The sequence below is a fragment of the Buteo buteo genome, chromosome 19, assembly GCF_964188355.1.
Source record: "Buteo buteo chromosome 19, bButBut1.hap1.1, whole genome shotgun sequence".
In the NCBI taxonomy this organism is placed as follows: Eukaryota; Metazoa; Chordata; class Aves; order Accipitriformes; family Accipitridae; genus Buteo; species Buteo buteo.
Window position 1 is genome coordinate 12,224,583 of NC_134189.1, and position 20,794 is coordinate 12,245,376.

At 51.0% G+C, this 20,794-nt stretch overlaps 1 protein-coding gene across 2 annotated transcripts in view; it reads right to left on the bottom strand.

Annotated features, from left to right (window-relative positions):
- Positions 1-275: 275 nt before the first annotated feature.
- LOC142042260 (sodium- and chloride-dependent GABA transporter 2) overlaps positions 276-20,794 on the bottom strand; it is a 30,848-nt gene continuing 10,329 nt past the window's right edge. For both annotated transcript variants that reach the window (XM_075052016.1, XM_075052015.1), the window contains 9 exons: positions 17,208-17,342; positions 7,902-8,005; positions 4,937-5,061; positions 4,247-4,359; positions 3,963-4,100; positions 3,085-3,187; positions 2,353-2,453; positions 1,738-1,908; positions 276-631 (listed from right to left, as the gene is read on the bottom strand). In XM_075052016.1, coding sequence (XP_074908117.1) covers positions 512-631; positions 1,738-1,908; positions 2,353-2,453; positions 3,085-3,187; positions 3,963-4,100; positions 4,247-4,359; positions 4,937-5,061; positions 7,902-8,005; positions 17,208-17,342 — 1,110 coding nt within the window. In that variant the 3' untranslated portion in view covers positions 276-511. The remainder of the gene's footprint in view (positions 632-1,737; positions 1,909-2,352; positions 2,454-3,084; positions 3,188-3,962; positions 4,101-4,246; positions 4,360-4,936; positions 5,062-7,901; positions 8,006-17,207; positions 17,343-20,794) is intronic.

The window sequence follows — 20,794 nt, forward strand, 5'->3', positions numbered from 1 at the left end:
GTCCCAGTGCAACAGAAATCCGGACCTGAATGCCCAGCACAGCTCCACTAACACACATCCCGCTCACATCACATGCTGTGAGCAAGGGATGCTGGTGAGACAAAACTGAGACAGAGCAGATCTAGAAGGGAAGAACAAGGATTTAATGGAATGAATGGAAATGCTCCCAAAGTCCACGCTGGAGCTGCATCTCTGTGACTCTCTGACACTCTCCACTCCAGGATCAGTCCTTCCTTTCTGCCCACCGGAATGCTGGGGATGCTCAGGAACACCGGTGCTTGATCTGCCCCTTCAGAGCCCTCTCCAGGGAGAGGATTAAGGTGCATTGCTAACTCCACGCAGACCATCTCCACGGCAGCCTCTTCCTCAGCCCTTCAAATCTTCCAGAGAAGGGAGCTCAGGCCCAAAACCCCTCTCTCCTTGGCGAGTGAAGAATCCTTGCATTATCCAACAGGTGGTAAAGGCTGTATAGAAACCGTCCTGGGGGGAGGGAGGGAGAGCCACACTGGTCCTAGCAATGAGATTCAAGCTCTGTCAGCATCAGGAGGCCAGCTCTGGTGGAGGGAAGGGGATGTCCCGTGCCCGGCCTGGAAGGCAAGTCCTCAAGTGGGCAGGTGAGTTGACGGAGCCTCTGGAAGGCAAAGACAGGCATTGAACACAGCCACAAGGACAAAAGGTGACCCGGGCCCTCCCCTTCCAGTCATGGGTATCATTTCAGCCAGGCAGGCAAGGCTGCAGGTCTGTTCCCTAAATGCCAGCGATGTCCCAAATAAGGACAGTCAGCACTTCAGAAACTGAGGGGATAAACTCATCTTTCAACCACTTGTCCCAAGACAAGCACTGAGCACGTGAGAGACCTGAGACACAGTAGGAAAGCTCTGTCCTCCATTTGCTCCATGCCAGGGCTAGAAAGCAGTCCAAGGAAAGGTCGGTGCCCAGGTGCCGCCAGGTCATCCCCTCCACCGGCCCAGACTGCACAGGGAGAGCCCGTACACACAGGTTTGGCTTTAACTGGGACAGCAATTGTATAAGGAGCTACCCTCTACATCATGCAGTGTGATCCTTGCTGTGCTCCTGCAGCTGTGCCCACTCCTCTCTGTCCACGCTGGACACGGCGATGAGGGGCCCATTGCTGTCACAACCCATTCCTGAGCACTTGCTGGAGGCAGAGAACGGGTGGGATCCTGGGGTATCAGGAGGTCTGTGAAACTTCCAGTGAGCCATGGCAGGGACAAGACGCTGTCTGGAGTAAGGTCTGCTTTGCCAGGTCCCTGGCTCTCTCAAGGCACGTTCAGAGAAGCCAGCAATGGGTCACAGCAGCTCCAGGAGCTGGGCAGGCTCAGGCCACTGACACTCAGCTGCCTGCAACGCTCACGGGATCTGGAGCTTTCTAAAAGCAAGGCCCCAAGCCTTAGTCATGGGCAGCCTCCAAACTGACTTGAGGCACTGGAGATCATCTTTATCCTCTCCATCTAAATGAACTTTTTCCTAATGGTGCTTGCAAAGACACAGAAGCAATAAACAAAGGGCACCAAGAGGCAACAGCCAGCTTGGAGCAGCCCTCCAGCCAGGCAGAACTTAATAAAACCAACAGTCAGTTACAGAAATGGACTCATTCAATCGATTTATTCTAGGCTCCCTGCTAATTAACCTGCAACACACAAATGATACCCCTGCAAGGCTGGACTTCAACACAGAAGCACAGCCTATGCCCTGATCCCAGAGCACCAGCCTCACCTCTCTAAGGGAGCCTTTGATGGTGGAGAGTTTGTAGACGATCCAGAGAGGGATGCACACCATGGAGGAGAGGGCTAGCAGCCAGCCCAGGGTGTCTCCCCACCACGGGTACACATACTTCTTGTTGTAGGTCAGCGGGGTATATTTGATCAGAGAAAACAGGAAGGTTGCCTGGCAAGGTAGAAGAGACCAAAAGAAAAAGAGCAAAAAGATCAACAGCATTAGTCAAGAGAGGTCTTCCTTGTGAGTCCACGCCTGCGCAGAGTCTCATGGTAACAAAGAGCTTCCCAGGACAGCAACAGAGGAGACGCAAGTCAAGCAAGCTTTGCTGGGACAGCCCCCATGTGCAGAACTGGGCATGGCAGCAATGAGCTCACCCCACCAGCAGACACCTCTATCACTGCTGAGCCAGACCCCTCTCCCCTTGTTTAGCCCCATGCCTGGCCCCCAAAGCCACAAACACACAGAACAGGCTCCCATAGTACAGGCCACATAAACCCCTATACATATGCACATCTGCACATCCCTCTGTATATATGTAGGTATCTGTACCTCAGAGGCACCTAGGTCTGCCCATCTTCCCCCCCCACAGCTCCTCTTCCTATGGGCCCTCACCATGCAAACCGCCGGAGTGATGAAAAGCCAGCAGTATTTGATGATGGGCCATGGCCGGTACCCGATCATATCTTCAATGTTATCATAGAAGCGCTCAGCACCTGTGAAGGAGAAGGATGCCTCACTGTTAACAGGGAAGGAGAGCAGCAGGGTCTGTATGTCCGGGGTCCTGCTTCACAACTGTTTGGGTACTCCCCAGAAGATGAGGCAGTAACCTCAGCATAGCTGACAGCCCTGTTGGGGAGCTCGCCAGGAGCGTGGCCAGCTTTAGTCTTTGTCCTGGACTAACATCCTCTCGCCCCAGAACAGCCCAGTGGGTCAACAGGACCAGCCCCTCCGCATCTCCCAGGCTGGGACTTGAACCCAGTCTTTACCCACCCCTTATGAATGTCAAGGCTGAGAGAGGGCTCTCAAAAATGTTTGAGGGTCTCAGACTCCTCTATACACAGGTTGGGAAAAGATTTCCTAGCCAGCTCCAAGTCCCCAGGGAAGGAGGACCTCAAAAGCAGGGCACATAGGAACATGCCGGAGATATCTGCCAAGCAGATCTCCCAGGGCGTTGCTGCGAGGAAGCCCCTGCCAACTGAGTCCAGGGGCACCAAAGCAAGGGTTTAGAGGTCTGCCTTGCACTGCGAAGCAATTGCCAAGATGAGCTATAGACCAGTGTTTTGAGGATGGACCAAGCAAGAGCCTGAGAGACCAGAGCTGGGGACATCCCTTGTTCATACTCACCATAGACCCAGGCGATGCAGAGAGTCTCGAAGATGGCCACAAAGAGCAGGCACATGCCACTGGCAGCATAGTAATCAAAGAGCTGGAAGACATACATCCCACCCTGGGAAGGGCCAAGGGGGCAGCAAGGCGAGGTGGGGAGGGAGAGAAGGGAGATGAATCAGGCACAGGCAAAGAGTGTTGGGCACCCAGAGGCTGGCAGCCTGGCTGTTTCACTGCCCAGGCTGTAAGGCTGTCTACAAAATGGGCCTGTGGGGAAGTCCAGGCACACAGCTGCAGATGCAACACTGAAGGCAGCTTTTTCAAAATTATGCCCAAATGAAAGCAGAAGATGCAAAGAGCATTGTGGCAGTGTCAATCCACACACACATACTGCTAAGAGAAGTTAAAGCTTTTAAACCAGAACAGTTTAACTCCCAGGCAATTAATCAAAACAAGGGAATATATGGGAAATCACTGTAACAGACATGGAGTGCACTCAGGCCCACCAAGTTTCCTTACACCAAGTGTTCATGTAGCTCCAAGACGAAAGAGAAGGACAAAGGCGCTCCCCTCGCCATGCAACAGGCTACAGCTGTAAAGGTTTGGCTCATGTAAAGATAAATCTATAACCAAAATATGGCCTGTCGAGAGCTCCAATTATCAGTCTTGGCAGGAAAAGTGTCAGGACTCTGACCAGCACAAGGGGTGAGGGCTAGAAGGGAAAACGCGAACGACATGGGGAGGGAAAGGCAGCCTCCCCCAGGCACTGTGCACCAGGATGGGCCTCACCAGCAAGCTCTCGGCCCCAGCACAGAGCCCACCACCTGCCAGGCCCCCCCTGCAGGGGGGCACGCAGACCAAATAAGCACCGCGCAGATGGTCTAAGCCCAAAATACCTCTGTAAGCATCACCAACCCGACCAGATAGGAGAGGACGGAGACCAGCAGGATGAGGGTCTCCCGGCGGTTCTTCTTGCGGAAGATGGTGGGGTACATGTCCACAAGAGCTGTGACGAGGCTCTCCACGCAGACAAACTACAAAGAGCAGAGACCCCACCACTGTCAGCCTGTCCTGACCAGCTCCCCAGCCCTGCTGCCCCCACCTCAGCCAAGTTCAAGCCTGTCCCAAAGGGACAGTGGCTTTTGTCTGGCAGGGAACCACCCTGCACCTGCACCTTTACCTGGCTGTCCAGTCCCAGCAAAACAACCATCAGGAAGAAGAAGCATGCCCAGAGCGGGGAGAAAGGCAGCATGACCACAGCCCGAGGGTAGGCGATGAATGCCAGGCCAGGCCCTGCGGGGAGAAGGGCTTTCAGAGCAGGCAGCAGCATAGCAGCGGCATGGCACAGCCCTGCCCGAGGCAGCCACCCGGCCAAGGCACAACCTGCAGCCATGCAGCCTCTTGCTCCAGTTACACCAGCGCTGTGCGTGAAACCCAGGGTCCTCGTGGGGTGGAGGAGCCCAGCAGGATGGGAGGGAAAGGGGGGACAGCAAGCTCTGGCTGCATTGCCATCGCCAGGGCTGGGAGCCAGGGAAAGCCTCTGAGCCCGGGGGAGCACAGCACAAACCCGGGCGTACGCCATGCAGGCACCTCACCCCCCCACTGAGAGACAGCAGCTGCCTAACCCTGACCCTTATAGGCAGCTTGTATCGGCCTCAAGACGTGGCCATTGCATCTTAATATTTCATGAGCGTGCATTTGTTTCTCCCTGGTCTTTGGAGGCAGAAAGCGGAGCTGCCCACCAGGATGGGAACCCGCAGCTGCGATACTGTTTGCCCCAGGGTGGGTATCCTGCGGGCACGCTCCCCTTGCTGAGGGGGGCCCAAAGAGCAGCACCCCCACGGCCCCATCCCACCGCAGCCCCACTCACCCGACTCGGCCACCTCGGCGATGGGCACGCCCTGCTCCCCCGCCATGAAGCCCAGGATGGAGAAGATGGCAAAGCCGGCCACGAAGCTAGTGCCGCTGTTGAGGAAGCAGAGGGCCACACAGTCCCTGGGAGGAGGGGGCACAGCGTCAGCCGGGTGGGGGTCCAGGTATGACCCACACCCCAGGGCAGCCCCCGTTCTCCCACCCCAGCCATTGTGCCCACAGCAGGGCCTCTCTCCCAGCACCCCCACAGCTCAGCACCGGGAGCTGCAGAAGGATGATGCCCCAGGGTGGGCAACGCAGCAGGATCTCCCCCTGGAAAAGGCTTCTCCAAGGACAGCATAAAGATGCATTCCTCACCTAAGCTCCTCGCTTATGAGATAGTCTTGCTACACATCTAAATGCGTGATTTTTTCCTCTCTCTCCCCGGGGCCTTCCTGTAGCAGAGAGTACCAGAGATTATTTTTGTCTGAGAAGGGGGCATGGTTTTTTTTCCTTAATAGATTTCTCAGACCAGTTACAATCTCCTTGGTTCTCAGCACTACTAGATATCTCCTGGTCCTTGCATTATGAGAAAAAGATGAACAGAGCCATCCAATTTATTTTCTCTGATCTATTCCCTTTTGTCTTCTTTCCTCTCATTCTCATCCATCTACTCTTTAGACTAAACACCTCTTATCTATCCAATTCCTTTTCACGCTCCAGTCTCCCTAGTCCTCTTGTGACTGCAACCCTGGGGACAACAATAACATTTGCAGCATCTTTCAGAGATATTCTGAACCAAACTGAACGCACCCCTTCTGGGATTTCATGGCCCGCTCTGACGTTATTAAATGCTACTCTGCAAATCCAGTGTCATTTTCTGTATCAGTCTTCAGGTATCTAGCATTTTGGGGGCTGCATGCTCCTCCCTGCACATTAACTAAATCCATTCACAGTCTGCAACCATTTCCAGACAGTACAGTTCAGGCAGAGCCCGTGCGCCATACAAATTCAGATTATTCCTTCCAAAGCACAGCTCTTTGGATTGTCAAGGACTGCACAGCACCTACTGCTCTGCCTTTGCATGTGGTTTCTAAGGCAGGAGAGCGAAACAGGCCTGCAGGGTGAGCCCCCGTGAATCTCCTGGCTGGTAAGGAGGGTCACGCTCCACCAAGCTCAGCTAACCCAGTGGGAAGCCCATGCCAGAATCTCATTTCTCTTGTTGCTATAAACCACCTTTTCTCCACTCAAATTACGTTCTCCATCATTTTATACAAGTTCCCATTTATTTCAAATAGTTTCTCTTCCTTCCTGGTGTTTCTCCCTCTTCCCCTGGAGGTACGCATGACAAGTCAAACGCTCCTTGGAAAGGCATGGTGCTCTGCAGTCACCTGGCAGGTGGAAAGGGGTGTTGTTGTGGTGGAGGGTAGCATGTGAGGAATGGCCAGAGCAAAGAGGTTTCTCCAGATTTTCACCTGAAGGGGAGCCAGGGACCCCCGATGATGTCCCTTACTGCCCCAGAAGGCGAGAAATGGTCTGTTCCGTTTGGCACCATCTTGGACCGCTGCCATACAAATAGTGGTCCATCCTGCCCGCGTCCTCTTCTCTTCCAGGTCACCAAAGGTTACACTTGGCCTGAGATAACTGAGTGGGGCACCACGCTGGTGTCCCTCTGCCCTGTTAAAGCTGGTTCCTGTCTTCCCGTGCAAACCAAGGCTGCAGAGCACAGAACCGACTCATTAAAACTGGGGCCATGCCTGGGAACAGGCTGCTCAGATGTTTGACATCAAAACTAAGAACAATTTCCCTAGCAAAGCTGAATAGCATAAAGCATTTGTGTTGCAACAGACATGTCTCCCCTTTCTATAACATCTCCCAGCTGCAGCTACAGAAGCTCTTTACAACCTTGCTGCTAAGCAGCTTGTGTCTTCCTCTCCACGTTAACACATCCAGGCTGGAGATGCAGAGGGCTAGTGCCCAAGGACATGCAGCAGGCCAAAGCCAAATCCATTATCTCTTCTTCTCCCAGAGCTTTTTCTCTCAAAAACTCATCTGGGAGAAGGGACGTGAAAAGGAAGAGGAGTACCAATCCAGCTGCTGTTGGAGAGGTATCTCCGCAGCAGGAGCGAACTTCTAAGGTGAAGAGAAAGATGCCAAGCAACGACTGTGTAGCCAGTGGCCTGCCTGGACCTTCCATGGTAACAACCACAATTTTGAATTTAAAAGGTGGGGGGAGAACCCAGTGCCAGGAGCAACACAGTCAGCAGAGAAAGGGTGGGAAGGCAGGTGGGTAGTTTTACCTAGAGGTGGCCTCCTCCACTCACACTAGCCTTTTACCCCTGGGGATGTAGCTCCAGATGCTGGGTACATCTACAGCAAAATTAGTTTATTTTCATCAGACCACTCCAACTTGACAGCCTGATTCTATTTGGCAACATGGCCCATCTCTGTTCAAGGGCAGTCCAGCACAGGGAGAGTATGGAAGAAACAGAAGTTACATCTGCAGGTATATATGTAGACCATAGGCAGCACACAGGAACTCAGAGCACTGACAATTGTGCAAGACACTAGGTCCAAATGAACTTAGGAAGGATAAATCACAAGGTGAAAGGACTCCAGTCTACAGCCATTAGATCTCACAGCTCTGCTTCCCCGATGGCTACTCATGCACCCAGGTAATAGGGGAGGTTGTGATGTGGGCTGGGGCCACAAAGCTAGTGAAGAGGATCTGACTTTGCTGGGTCTCAGCTGGTGTAGAAGAGGGGATTTGTTATCCATGGCACAGACAGAAAGTTCCCTTGGGTAGAAAGCACAGTGAGCCGGATTTGGGAAGAAAACACGTGGAAAGAGCTTTCTTACATCTTGAATAGAAACAGAAAACATGACACTTCAAAGGGCCAGTAGCCTCCAGCAGTTCACCAGCCTATGTACACTGATGTTCAGGGAGGGGAAGGCTCTAGGCAGCAGAGCCGTGCTCCAGTTACCTGTAGCAGTTGTTATGGTATTTGTTATAGCTGCCCAGAGCTGTCAGGCATCCCAGACAAATTGCATAGGAAAAGAAGATTTGAGTGCCTGCATCCATCCAGACCTGCAAGGGAGATGCAAACACAGGTGAGAAGACAAGGCCAGCACAGAGCACAGACACTGCATGGGTGCAAAGAGGCAGAGCCCCGGCGGCTGCCGTAACGAGCAGAAAGGCCAGTGATCAGGAGGTCAGCAATACCCAGCATTTAGACAAGCCTTTTCTAGGGGCAGGTTATACAGTGCCAGGAATTACAGTGCTCAGTGAGGCACCCATGGGGTGCTAAGAGTGCCAAAGGGAAGGGATGCACCGGGAGCCTTGCAAACCCACAGCACGTATGGCTCTTCATCATTATCTTTTTCTTCCTTGGACAAATCTGCAGAACCCTGTGACTCTCCAGAGCCTCCCAGCAGTGAGAGACTGGATGAACATTTTCCACAAAAGCTGGAGGAGCCCTATGCTAGCAGAGGAGAGGGACTTGATTTGGGCAAGCCCGGTCTCCCACTGAGTGGCACGGGTACATACAGCTTCTGGTGGTGGCCCTTCTCTCCAAGACCTAATTTAAAGACTCCAAAACTTAAAAGAAAATCAACTGGGGAGTAGAGGAGTACTAGAAATAGAGTTGTTTGCAAAAGACAGCTCCAAAAAGAAAATACAAGAATGCTGTTAGTCCCACGAGGCACCTTTGAACTCTGCTTCACTCTCACTGTCAATAACATGTCCCAGTGCTCCAAGGCTGACATTTGTCAATGCCAAATTTGATCTGAAAGCCTAGCTGTGTGCAGTCACCAATGCAACCACTACCTTCTGCAGAGAACAGCAAAAGCAGGAAGCAACAGTGAGAAATGAAGAGATGACAAAAATTATTAATTAAACCCTCTGTTTTCTAAGATCTTTCTTCCTAAGGGGTTTATAAAATAGAGATAAGACAATCATTCAGCCAATGCTGAAGGGTAGCCACATTCTAGAGACAAAAGAGAAGCTAATCAGTAAAGAAAAGCAGAAGAAAAGTATTACTGGGACTACTTTAATGAGAAAAGTCTCTGTTTGGCTATACCCTCCTTCCCCAGAGTAGTAGTGCTGGTGAGCCCTCAGACAAACACCAGCCTTGCCCCAGGATCCCCTCTGAGAAGAACAGAAGTCAATGCAAAGCACCACAGCGGTTTTGATGACTCCAAATCACACCTGTACCTGTCAGCCAAGACTTCATGGCCTGAGGCAATGGTCACCTGAGCACCTGCCCAGCCACCCCTGTTGCTCAGACCACCCTCACCAATGCGTGGTTCTGCCTTTCCTCTTCCATACGGACCAAAGAGCAATCATGCAGCGAGAAGTTTTGTTTCTTATTTACCTCTTCTCCTTCCTAGGCTGATGGGCCTTATGAAGGGATATTATGATCCCATTAGCTGTGATTTTCTGGAGGAAATTCTGGTTTTGGCTCAAAGAACAGCTGCACAGAATGAATCCTCTCCCTGCCCACTGCTGCAAGACCCAGAAGCTCAGTCCACAGGGAGAGAAAGCAAAGTGCTGCTAGGGCTAGGTTTGGTGAAACTGCTCTCCCTGACCGTCCTGCAAGCAATTCAGCTAACGTTCATCCCAATCGCCTTCTCTTCAGTCTATTGAAACCCTGCTCACCATTTCACAGGGAGTCAGATCAAATCTCTGATTTGTAGAATGGGAAGGGACAGGTGATGAGGTAGGACTGTGACAGCTAGTTTGAGACACTGAGATCTGGAAAAAGTAATTAATTGACCTCAGTATATTTTACTCTTTTTGGAGGAGCTGCATGGGGAGGTGGGTTTAAAAGAGCAGAGTATTAGTTCATTTTTGCATTTCAAAAAGATTAGAAAAATATCAAAACCCTTTTTATAATTGATTCCTAAAGCATCATCACTCTGTGGGCTGTAAGGGCACAGCCTCCACTTTTCAACTACTTTTTAGGCACAACAAGGCACTGAGGTGAGCTGGACCAGCTGACACCTTTGCAGCAATAATTTAAGCATCTTTGCACAGATCGGGGTGAAATGTTTTGTTAGGTTTGTTTTTTATTTTGCTGTTCATTGCTAGAGCTCTGTTTTTTCATCAAATCTGAGCTCAAATCACACCCTCTCGTGGGTTTTGGAGCCCTTGTATTTCAATTTGTCAAGATAACAAGACTTTTGCCATCAAACTGCCTTCCCCACATTTGCCATAACATTGGACCCAGTTGACAAGTTTCAACCAGATTTAACAGTTGGTAGAAACCTCAAGGATATCAACTACCTACGAATTTCACAACAGCCAGGGAACAGGAAAAAGACAGGAACTCAGCATTCCCCCCTGAGCAGAAAGCTACAGGGAGAAAGAGTCAACCAGTGTTAAATATCAGATAAATCACACAAGCAAGAAACATGAGAAATGTCTCAGTGTCAGGAAAAGAACTGGTGCTTTACCAGCCATGGCAGAAGCCAAATATCAAGACACCAAGTTTCATTAACTCTGTGGCTTATGAAGTGGCTCATTTCTAAAACTCAGTGATACCCTTGACTGTGTAACAGAGACCAGTGCAGAGTCTGTGGGCTCCCCTCTCTGCTGCCTGCTCTGCCCAGCACACCACCTATGGGGTGCACACTGGGCTGTGTGGGAGCCCGGCCCCAAAAGGATATCTTTAGGCAATACAGGACCTGCCTTAGCATTTGAAGCAAGGCAGCCTGTGGCTGAAACAGTAAATAAAGCTAAGCTTGGCTTGCAGAGCTTATGATCCTACTTAGTCAACATGACTGTGAGCACCAGCTCGGGCTGCATGCAGTTTATTTCCCATTTTAAAAGGTTAGTGCAGCTCTTGGGCCAAAGAAGAAGCCACCTTTGCATCCCTCCCAATCCCCTGGCAGTTCCCAAATTGCTTGGGGGTCAATGGACTGCAACAAGACTGATGCCATAGGTACTGCTGCCCCACTAGTGACAGAGCTGAGCAAGTCCCAGGACTGCAGGAGCACTGGGGTCAGTAGGGGCCTCAGCCTGCCTGTGGTCCAGCCTCCTCCTCAAGCCTCTCACAAGAAGCACCACTGCCCACCCGGCCCCGTGGGCTCAAGGGGGCTACACAGACTACTTGCTTCAGAAAACAGCGACCCCAATCTTTCCTCCCCAACCTGCTACCTGTGCTCATTTCCCTCCCTGCAGTGACTCAGAGAATAGTTTTTTCAGCCCATCCAAAATCCCCCTTTCCCTTCTGTGCTGCTGATCAACAGCGTCTCATTATTTTAATATTTCCACTCTGACTAAAGGGGCTCGCTCGGGTCAGGCAGGGCTCACTAGGGTCAGTCAGTGCTCTCTTTCCCCTGCAGATAAAAGCATGCTGCTGTTCTCTGGCCACTGCTCCCAAAGAGACTGGTAAAATTTATCCTGTTCAGATTTCACCAGCACATTGGCGGCATGGGTATTTTGATTTGATTGTTGTCTGCAGTTTTCTAAGCCATCCAGTTTATTTAATTCGTAATTCAATTTCCTTGAACATGTTGTTTACTCCAGTTTGTAATAACCTCCTACTCTCTGTTTTTAGCCGAAGCCTTCACACCTGAGCTGCAGTTATCCAAGATGGTTATGGCCTGTGAGAGGACATATTCTTTCACCCCTTAATTTTCTCAGCAATATTTGCTTTATTACATGTACTGAAATCTAATAGCCCCCTGTACTGAAACAGATCCTTCCTTAGGAAGATCTCAAAGCACTTACAAATAACAGTAAAGACCATTTTCAAGCAAAATGTTATTGAACCCCAGTGTATGTCATACACCAAGTACAGGCGCCGTGCTGAGAAGTACCAAACTGTCCCCATCAGCAGGGAGAGATGGTACAGCACAGAGTGGGTACACACTGCGTGGAGCGTCATGCTCAGTGTAACGCAGAGCAGAGAGCAAAGGGCACCATTTCCAGATTATTGCCTTTCCCCCTTCATTCAGGACTGGCCCACAGGCCCCAGCCCAATGACCCAGTCCACGTCCCACAGCACTGCAGTGGCACAGGGCTGTGCAACCCTGGGGTCCTGCTGCAAAGAACCCACCATTGTGCTGCACAGCCCAGGCCAATGCTTTTCCTCGTCCGCATTTACCCCAGGAGAGAGGAGGCAGGGAATGAGTCACTGCCATTTCTGTAAAGCATTCCCATTCCTTCTGTCCCATCCTACACCCAGCCAGGCATTATCTTCCCAGCCCCAAGCCCTAGCTGCTCGGAAAATACTTCCTCGGGCTCCTTGGGAGTGCAGGATGGGTGCTTTGTTCCCGGTTAATCTCCCTGTGCCGGCACTAAAGGCCTCGCAATGTCTCACCAGAGAGCACCGACCTCACGTAACCCCCACGTCTCGGGGCACCTGCCTACCCACAGGGACGGTTTACACCCAGGAGGGCCCTCCTGCTGCTGGGGTTTCTTTAAACACCGCAAGAAAACAAACAAGTTTCTAGTTCATCCCAAAGACCACAGCTGCCTGCCCCAGGGTGGTGTGGAGGGGCGAGGGACGCTCCAAGGGATGCTCCTTGCTGCCTGGGAAGCCGAGCTGTACGTTCCTCCCTGCCCCGCTGCTTGCAGGCGGACAGAACGTCGGCTTTATTCCTTCCTGCTAAGTCAGCGCTGAGATCAGACTCAGCAGGGCTGCGTGGCAGTGGCCAGCCGGCCACCCGGGTCCCACGCCGGCAGGGCTGGTGACAGGCGTGGGAGGAGGAGGAGGAGGAAGCCCTGCAAGGTAAATACAGCTGTGGTTCACCCCACGAGGGTGTATCGCTCCAGCAAGGCGGAGGAGAGGATGCCAGCCCCGAGCCCCTCCGGCACGCTGTGGGAGCCGCCAGCTCTCCCTCCCTGCTGCCCGGTGCCTGCCCTCTGCCCCCCAGGCAGGGCAGGCAGTGGTACCTGGCCTTGCAGACCCTCCACAGACCCTCTGCCGGGGCTGGGGGGCACAGGGTCCCGGGCCGGGGCACGAGGACGCGTGGCGGGAGCAAGCGCACGGTGCCAGCGGCAGCCCCGCCGGCACATGCATCCACGCACAGGCGCAGCGGGTCGCCCTCCGGCACGAAAACAAACACGCTCGCCTTCAGAAAGGGGAAGCGGGGGGCCGGCAACAGCACAAACCGAGCGCACAGGGTCAAGTTAAAGGCTGCTGGGAAAAAAATAAATAAGGGGAACAAATAATATTTAGCAGGCCCACGGTTGCCCTCCCCTCTTGCTGGGAAGCAGCCGCTCTCGCTGGAGCAGCAGCAGGAGGGGCCTGAATTTGGAGAGGATCTGGGGGCTCTGACCCCTTCCCCAGGGTGGCTACAGAGGCCCCCGGTTAACCCGCAGGTCACAGCCCTGCAAGATGCACGCACGTCCTGTCCTCCCTGTGGTAGCCCGAGGGGCTTAGCCTCGGCAGCAAGAGCTGCTCTGGTGCAAACTGTAAGCCAGACCCTGGCAGCCTCCCTCTCCGGCCACAGGCACAGCAAACAGACCCCCAAAGAGCTGGGGGCATCTTCATCTCTTGCTTCCCCTTCCCACCACAGGCACAACAAACAGCCCCCCATATTGCTGGGGGCATCTTCATCTCTTGCTTCCCCTTCCCACCACATCCATTGGGAAGCAGGAGCCTGTAGGGAGTCTGCAGGGGCAAACACTCTCCAAAAAGCAACCGCCAGGGAAATGGGTGAGAGAAAATGAGAGGGACATAGGGAAGGTTATTTGAAAAAGTAGTGCAGATGAGAGAGGGGGAGACAACGAGAAGCAGAGGTTGGATGAAGGTGATGCTCTGAATTTAGCTGCCCTGACCAAGTCAGGGTGTCCCGGCACGGTGCTGCGCAGGGTCGGGTGTCCGGCGTGGCGGTGAGGACTGCTCGCAGGGTGTCTGCAGACCTCCGGGTCCTCTGCTCGTCCTCGGCACCGCCAGCGCTCCCCTGCCCCCCGGACCAGGGGCACAGCCCCCGCTGGGGCCTTCGGCATGTCTGGGCTGGATGGAAAGCAGCTCGTAACAGAAAATTCTTCCTTTATATAAAGACTGGACAAAGTACAAGCACATACAACAAGGTGGTGGGTTTTCTGGGAATTTCAGGAGGAAAACAAGAGTGGGAGGTTTTGAGAAAAATTTGTTGCATTTCCAGAGAGGGACATGCTCAGAGGCTGCTGAATTTAACTCCTCCTCTATTCTCACTCATTAAATCTAATGAAATTTAGCTAAAGTCTCTTGAGACTTGATACCAGAGTGAAAGGAGACCATTACATTTCTTCTCTTTAAAGCAAACCCAAACACACAGCTGGCACTTTCTGCATCAAGCCCATCAGTCATCTCTTTACATCTGTCTATTAAAAAGGTGCCTGATTGTGGTATGAAAGCATCAAGCAATGGAGAGCCTGCCAGCGCCTGAGAAAAGTTCTTCTAATGCAATTTTCCCACACTTAAATCTTATTTCTACTCTGAATTCCTCTCATTTCAGTTTCCCACTAGTGGATCACACTGTGCATCCCTCTCCTTAATCGCATCCATAAATCCCCAGCGTTATCTATGGAAATAAACAATTGATAAAATTGCCGCAAAGATAATTGCAAAGGGAGGAGTGATCTAAAGTGGAAATAGTGAACAACTCTGAGACCCCCTTTTGGTTAAAAACACAATCCACACTATGAAATAAAAATAGGAACCTTCTGGAGCATAGAAAATGCAATCAAGGCGGGGGGGAAATTTGGGCCTAGTAACAGCTGGCACGCTGACATCATAATACTAAATATTATACAAACAAAAAACAAACTATGGGGTTGCTTTTTTGGATTTTTTAGTTTGGAGGCATACCGTTCAAAATAGATGATCTCCTTGGTGGTTTTGCTCTTATCTGCTTGTATTTGAGCAGAACTGGACTTCATTATTCAAAACTTCTGTTTGGCAGTTTCTCTGTATAGTCTGATCTACCTATCAAATGCCATTTGTTTACCATTTTAATTATAAGTGTTTCATAGATTTAGAAAATGAAGGTGCAGGAAGATTTAGAGCACTGTAGACTTCATGGCCAGAAAAGCCCACCATCAATCAGCTAGCCTGAGCTCTCATAGGCAGGATTTCCCAGTTCTGTCCAAGGTCATTTGGCAGGTGAAAAGCAATGATTTCCACACACCAGTTGGGTATTCTGACACTTAATCACATCTCGGCTGCTGCTGCTCCCCTGGTAGAATCTGCTAAATAATTCATCCCCTCTTTTCACCTAGTTTTTCATATACTTTAAAGGAGTTTTGATTTTGTCCCCTTGTATATTGTTTGCCCTTTGTTTAAACCTCCCCTCGAAATGCCTTACCATAACGGTCAGACTGGAGAGGGTATTTTTAAATTTTTTTTTTTTTTATTTCCAGAATTTCTTCCCAGGCACTAAAGAATCTTCCATTTTTCCGGACAGTACAGGATTGCGGGTAAACAATTACAGCTTGCTGTCCTCTGAGCGCAAATCAATTTAATTGACTTGGCCCTGATGGGCTGGCAGGACTCACGCTGTCCCTGCACAGAGAGAGGGGGGCACAGCAGCACACGTGTGGGGCTTGGGGCACTAACACTTCCCTTCCCTCTCTGATGGGAAAATGCAAGAGAAACCTCAGAGAAACCTCAAGCCCTACTACTAGGTTCAGTAGGATGGTTAAAGTATGCTGGAGGAAGGCAACCGCTGCTACAGACTCCTGCTTTTCTCCCACAGAAGAGAAGCACTCATCAGGGAATGATGAAGTCAGGGATGGAGAAGGAAGTTTTCCTCCCCTAGCCGAGGATAAGCCATCCTCTTGCTCTGAAGGGTCACTCTGCCTTTCCACCAGCGCATTAGCATTTTCCAGGCTGGAAGGAAGCTGTGCTTCTAAAGCTCAGGCTGTAATTGGAAAAGTTTGCCAGGACAGACCTAATGAGCTCACAGCTAGTACCAGTAAAACCATGCCACGCCTGAAGTGGTTTAATTCAGTCCCCTGGGCAACACAGCCACAGTAACAGGACTTTTCAGAAGTGAATGAGCACCATTTGAAAATGTTATTTCATTTCAGAAGTCTCTTGCACCTCATCAGCACAAATGGAGCCACAAAGACTGCAAACACGGACCTGTCCTCGCCCCCTTCCAAGCCTTACTGCACCTTCAACACCAAGGTAGCAGCTGTCCCACCCACCTCCTGTCCACAGGCAAACCGAGAGAGCAAGAGAGCAGCCGGCACTGTAAAACAAGGCTTTTCACCCCCTGCTCAGGCACAGCCTGGACCAGAGAGCAACTTCCAGAAATCTGAGCAGGAACTCCGAGTCCTTCCCATGATAAAAACCAGACTGCCTGTGGCTGGAAACCGGACGCTCGTGTTTAGCTCCCTGAATCGGAAGCCATAAGTCAAACTGATTCGCACAGAGCCACGCTGCACCAGTGGCACAGGCAGGACCCGCGGATGCCCTGCAGCCCCTGACACGCTGCTAGCCCCTACCCACAGGGAACAGGGATCCTCTCTCCTCCATCAGGGAGGGCAGGATCAGCCGGAGCCATTCCTCCCCCAGCACTTACACCCCCGTTCGCAAAATTAATAACCAAGACAGCACTGGGGCTAGACCAGAAATAGTTAATGGGGTTATGAAGGGTTTTGCTGGCCTATTTTCCAGGCAGGCACTCTTTAATCTCCTTTGGAAACACCTTCACACAAAGGCTGGTACAGCAGCTCAGCTGGAGCCAGGATTTAACGTGGAAGAACTTGTCCCGAAGAGATTAAAAGCAGCAGTCGGGCACTGACCCTCTCGTCAGACAGGCAGGAATTTCTCACCAGGGATGGGGAGGCAAGGAGGGCGGCTGGGTCCCAGGGACTGCTGCTGCAGCATGCCATGGCTCCTGCCACCCATGCACCCAGCATGCTTCCCAGGGAAGCCGGAGCAAACATGCCAGGAGCAGGGCTCATCCTCAAGAGCTGCCAGCATGGTGCAGAGTGTCACCCCATGCACCGGCTGCCTTCACAGCAGAGGAGTCTCCCTAAGAAAGGTGGGCAACAAAAACAGCTGGTGCCAGTCGTGATGAAGGGTTAAATCCCACTGCCCATACCCCTGGGCAAGTCAGACTAGAAAATACGTAACAGCACAGGTGAAGGCCAAGGGCAAGAGAGCATGGGGACCGTCAGAGTACGCACCAATATCACAGCCCTGCCTTATGCCCACAGAGGGGAAAAAGAGGAGACAGACAGAAGAAATTGGAAAAAAGAGAGTGAGAAAATGAAAAGGAGGGAGAGAGGACAGCCACGGGCGTCCGTGCAAGCACAGCTCAGCCACTCAGTCCCCCTTCCACCTTACCTGGGGGTCCCCAAGGCGACTGAGGTCTGGATAAAGGTAAAACAGGATTCCCTGGGACGCCCCAGGCAGAGAGACTCCCCTGATCAGCAGGACGACCAGCATGAGGTATGGGAACGTGGCCGTGAAATACACCACCTGGGAGGAGGATGAAGGGACAAGCGTGAGCGAGCAGCGCGGGTCAGAGCACACAGCGCTGGCCGGTGGCACAGCACCGACCCCCAGGCTGGGGGAGATGGGCAGCAGGAGGGGATGGGTCAGGCTGCCTCACCAAGAACTTTGCTGTCACCTGCGGTAGAAGCAAATGCATTTTGAAATGCGCCCAGGAAACTTGTGACGTGCCATGGCACGTCTGGAGCCAGAGAAAACCTTTCTAGCCCTAAGAGCAATCCAGACCCTGAGTCAGGCTGTCACCAGGCTGGAGTCAGAGTAGCTCTACTGAAGCCGACGGTGTAATATCTACGCGCATCAGAGAAGGAGCTGCCCCCAGTATCCATCTGCACATCCCTACCCCAAACAGAGGTCTGAGCCACACACAGAAAGTCCCTTCTCCTCAGCGTTTAGTGGCAAGGGTAAAGGGGTTTGCAGATAAGAGATACGCTCTGAAACTCCCAGCCGAACCCAGGACAAATGTGATTGCTTCCGAAGGACCACCAAGGACAACAGTGGGGCTCCCCCACTCAGGGCTGGCATGGACAACTGGCTTGTGCCCACCACTCCCCACTGCAGTGACCCGCAGCCACTGCCTCTGACTGACCCTGTTCAAATACCCAACCTGGGCACTTCAGACAGAGCAGGGCAGCACATCTCAGACTGCCACCGAGGATGCAGACCCAAACAGGACCTTTAACCTGTGTCCTCTTGCTTTTTACACCCCTAGCCCCAAGAGCAATGCAGACGTACGCAGGTAGGGTTGAAATCCCTTCCTCTAGCGAAGGAGCCATGTCCCTTTGGGGAATGCTGCAGGCCAGTCTCAGCTAATCCTTTCAGGGACTCCATGTCTGGTAAATATAATATTTAATTTGGGGATTACCAGGGTACTTTCAGGACTATTCAGGGTAACTGCTGTAGCATGCCACAACAACATGTTGTAGTCTGTGTTTCCCACACAAACAAACAGATATCAAGGGCTCATGCAGTCTTCCCAGCAATTCAGGTAGTGTCATTAATCCCTTTGCATTGCTCCCACACCTTCAAGACTTATTGACCACCTTGAAAAAAAATAGTTCAGTCTGTTGTATCATGCTAGGCCAAAAAAGAAATGTTGCTCCTTCAGGTTTTTCCTGTGTGGACGTGCTGAGTGAGGATTCGCATCAGCACGCTTCACCTGAATGCTACCCTACAGCAATTTTCTCAGCTTGGGCAGTTACGCACCAGAGAGCTAAAGCTCATCTCTAAAGGAACTGCAAAATGTAATGACGTGAAATGATTTATTTCTCACACCTGCCCATTCATGCAGAATGAGTTGTTTCAAAATCCACCTAAAGCCCACCATCCCTGAGCAGGGGTCACAGGCTCTGCCACAGCTATAGCAGTTTCTGCATTAGAAGAGGTCCTACTAAGAACAAGTATATGATTTCCCTGGATAGTAAGACCACTTTCACTCTGCCCCTGGGTAATCCTTATGATCTGAGTAGTGATTAAAAAAGAGCTTCTGGATCCACCCTGATATACTCCATCGGAATAAAGCAACGGTCAAAGCACCTGACACTGCAACACGAGTCCTCCTTAAAGTCGAGATGTACACTCTCTGGTGATTCAGTTTTGTAATGCACAAGGATTTGAGAGATATCCCATCCGTAAAAAACCACACTACTGAATTATCATCTCTGCCTGCAGCTCCAGGTTTTCTATGCATTTCATGTGCCCTGCTCTATATATCATGGCAGTCTTGGGTAATGCCACAGAGGTCAGTGAAAAACACCTCCTTGCTGGGGCTCATGATTGCCTGAGATGTCTGTGTGAGCAGATCCATCCCTGTCTCTCTGAATCTGCATCCTGAACGTTGAAGGAACTCAGGGACAGCGTCCTTCAACACAGGCAAACATCATCATTCATTTCATTCTCAAATCTTCAAGGAGTCTCTGATTTAGAGCTTTTCAGTGACAGTTAATCAAATCTGCAGGTCCTGCAAGTTTAACAATCATCCCTGTATTTACCACACAACCAAATTCTTCCTTCAGGAAATGACAGGATGCAAGTCTAATCTTTCTCAGCTCATTAAAGCAAGATTAAAAACAAAAATCATAAAAACAACCCATTACCATTGAACCCTAGTGCATGTTCTTCTGGGATGCCAGGTTGCACATTCTTGGCTGGATCCCTAAATAACATCAGTTTTAGGAGCTCAGAATACAAACTGGTAGCTGTCTGGCATATGATTTGGATTCACGTTTTGGTAACATCCTATGTGCTTTATGGCCTGCGCGAACTAGCGTGTTAAGCTTTTCACTCAACAGTCACTCACATCTGCATTGAGACCAGAGGCCTGAATTTGGAGAATGTTTTGCTGGATTAAGAGTGCCAAACTTCTATCTAACAACAGGAACATCTGGATCCAATGAGATATTACTCAGTGCTTGGCTCAGACCCAATCTTTTTATTTCTCGGGCATTGTTAGCACTAACTACATCACTAGGAACCTTGCCGGGATCAGTGTGATTGTCCTGTCACATGCTGGTCAACAACATCCAGGGTTTTATTTGAATCTGATCCACATGCCTCGGCAAAGTGGTTCCATCTGTGACAACCTCCTGCATCTGCGAACGCTCCTCGGGGACAGGCAGTCCCCACGTCAGAGGATGCGAACCGCCGCTGCTGCTCTGAGTAGGGTGATTTCAGCTCATGGTGTTTGCCCCTCCACAGGCAAATCCCCAGAACTCTTCCCCAGTGTAACTGTATTCCCACAGCCATCATTTTAGCTGGATTATTAAATATGCGGAGGGTTGATAAACCTATGGACACTGTTGCTTTACTGAAAGAAGGTTTCTGTTTTCAAGAAGATAAGATCTCACCATCGCTAGTCCTTTTTGCTAAAAAGCACTTGCATTTAACCTAGAACTTGTATCTGAAATAGATTGAATTTGTTCTCAGCGCTTCCCACACTATGTTTGCTGTATCTTAGTATCATATTTGCCGTTATTATGCTGCCTCTGCATTCTTTTACCAGGCCACCACAGCAAGCAGTTGCTCTTTTCTTCTAATTTTACTCCATGGAAACCAGAAAACATCATCTCTGCAAGCTGCTTGGTTTCCCCGTCATGTTTCATAATCCCAGACCATTCTGGAAGCAGGAGAAACTGCTAACATCCATGCCATCAACTTGATGGAAACGGATGCAGCTAAAATTTACATCCCATCACACATGATGTCTTGTTCAAAGCATGCAGAGAAGACACAATTTAGATAACATACTAAACCTTTTTATTTCCATCTGTTCTTGCTGGCTCTAGAAAAAGCTGGCTAGGAATGGGTCAGGAGGCAGTAGCAGAAACTAAGTAATAGTGTTAGTGCAAATGAGAGTGGCACACTCTGCAACAGAGGGAGCATGAGATGGAGCTAGACAGTCACACCAACCCTTCCCAGAAGCA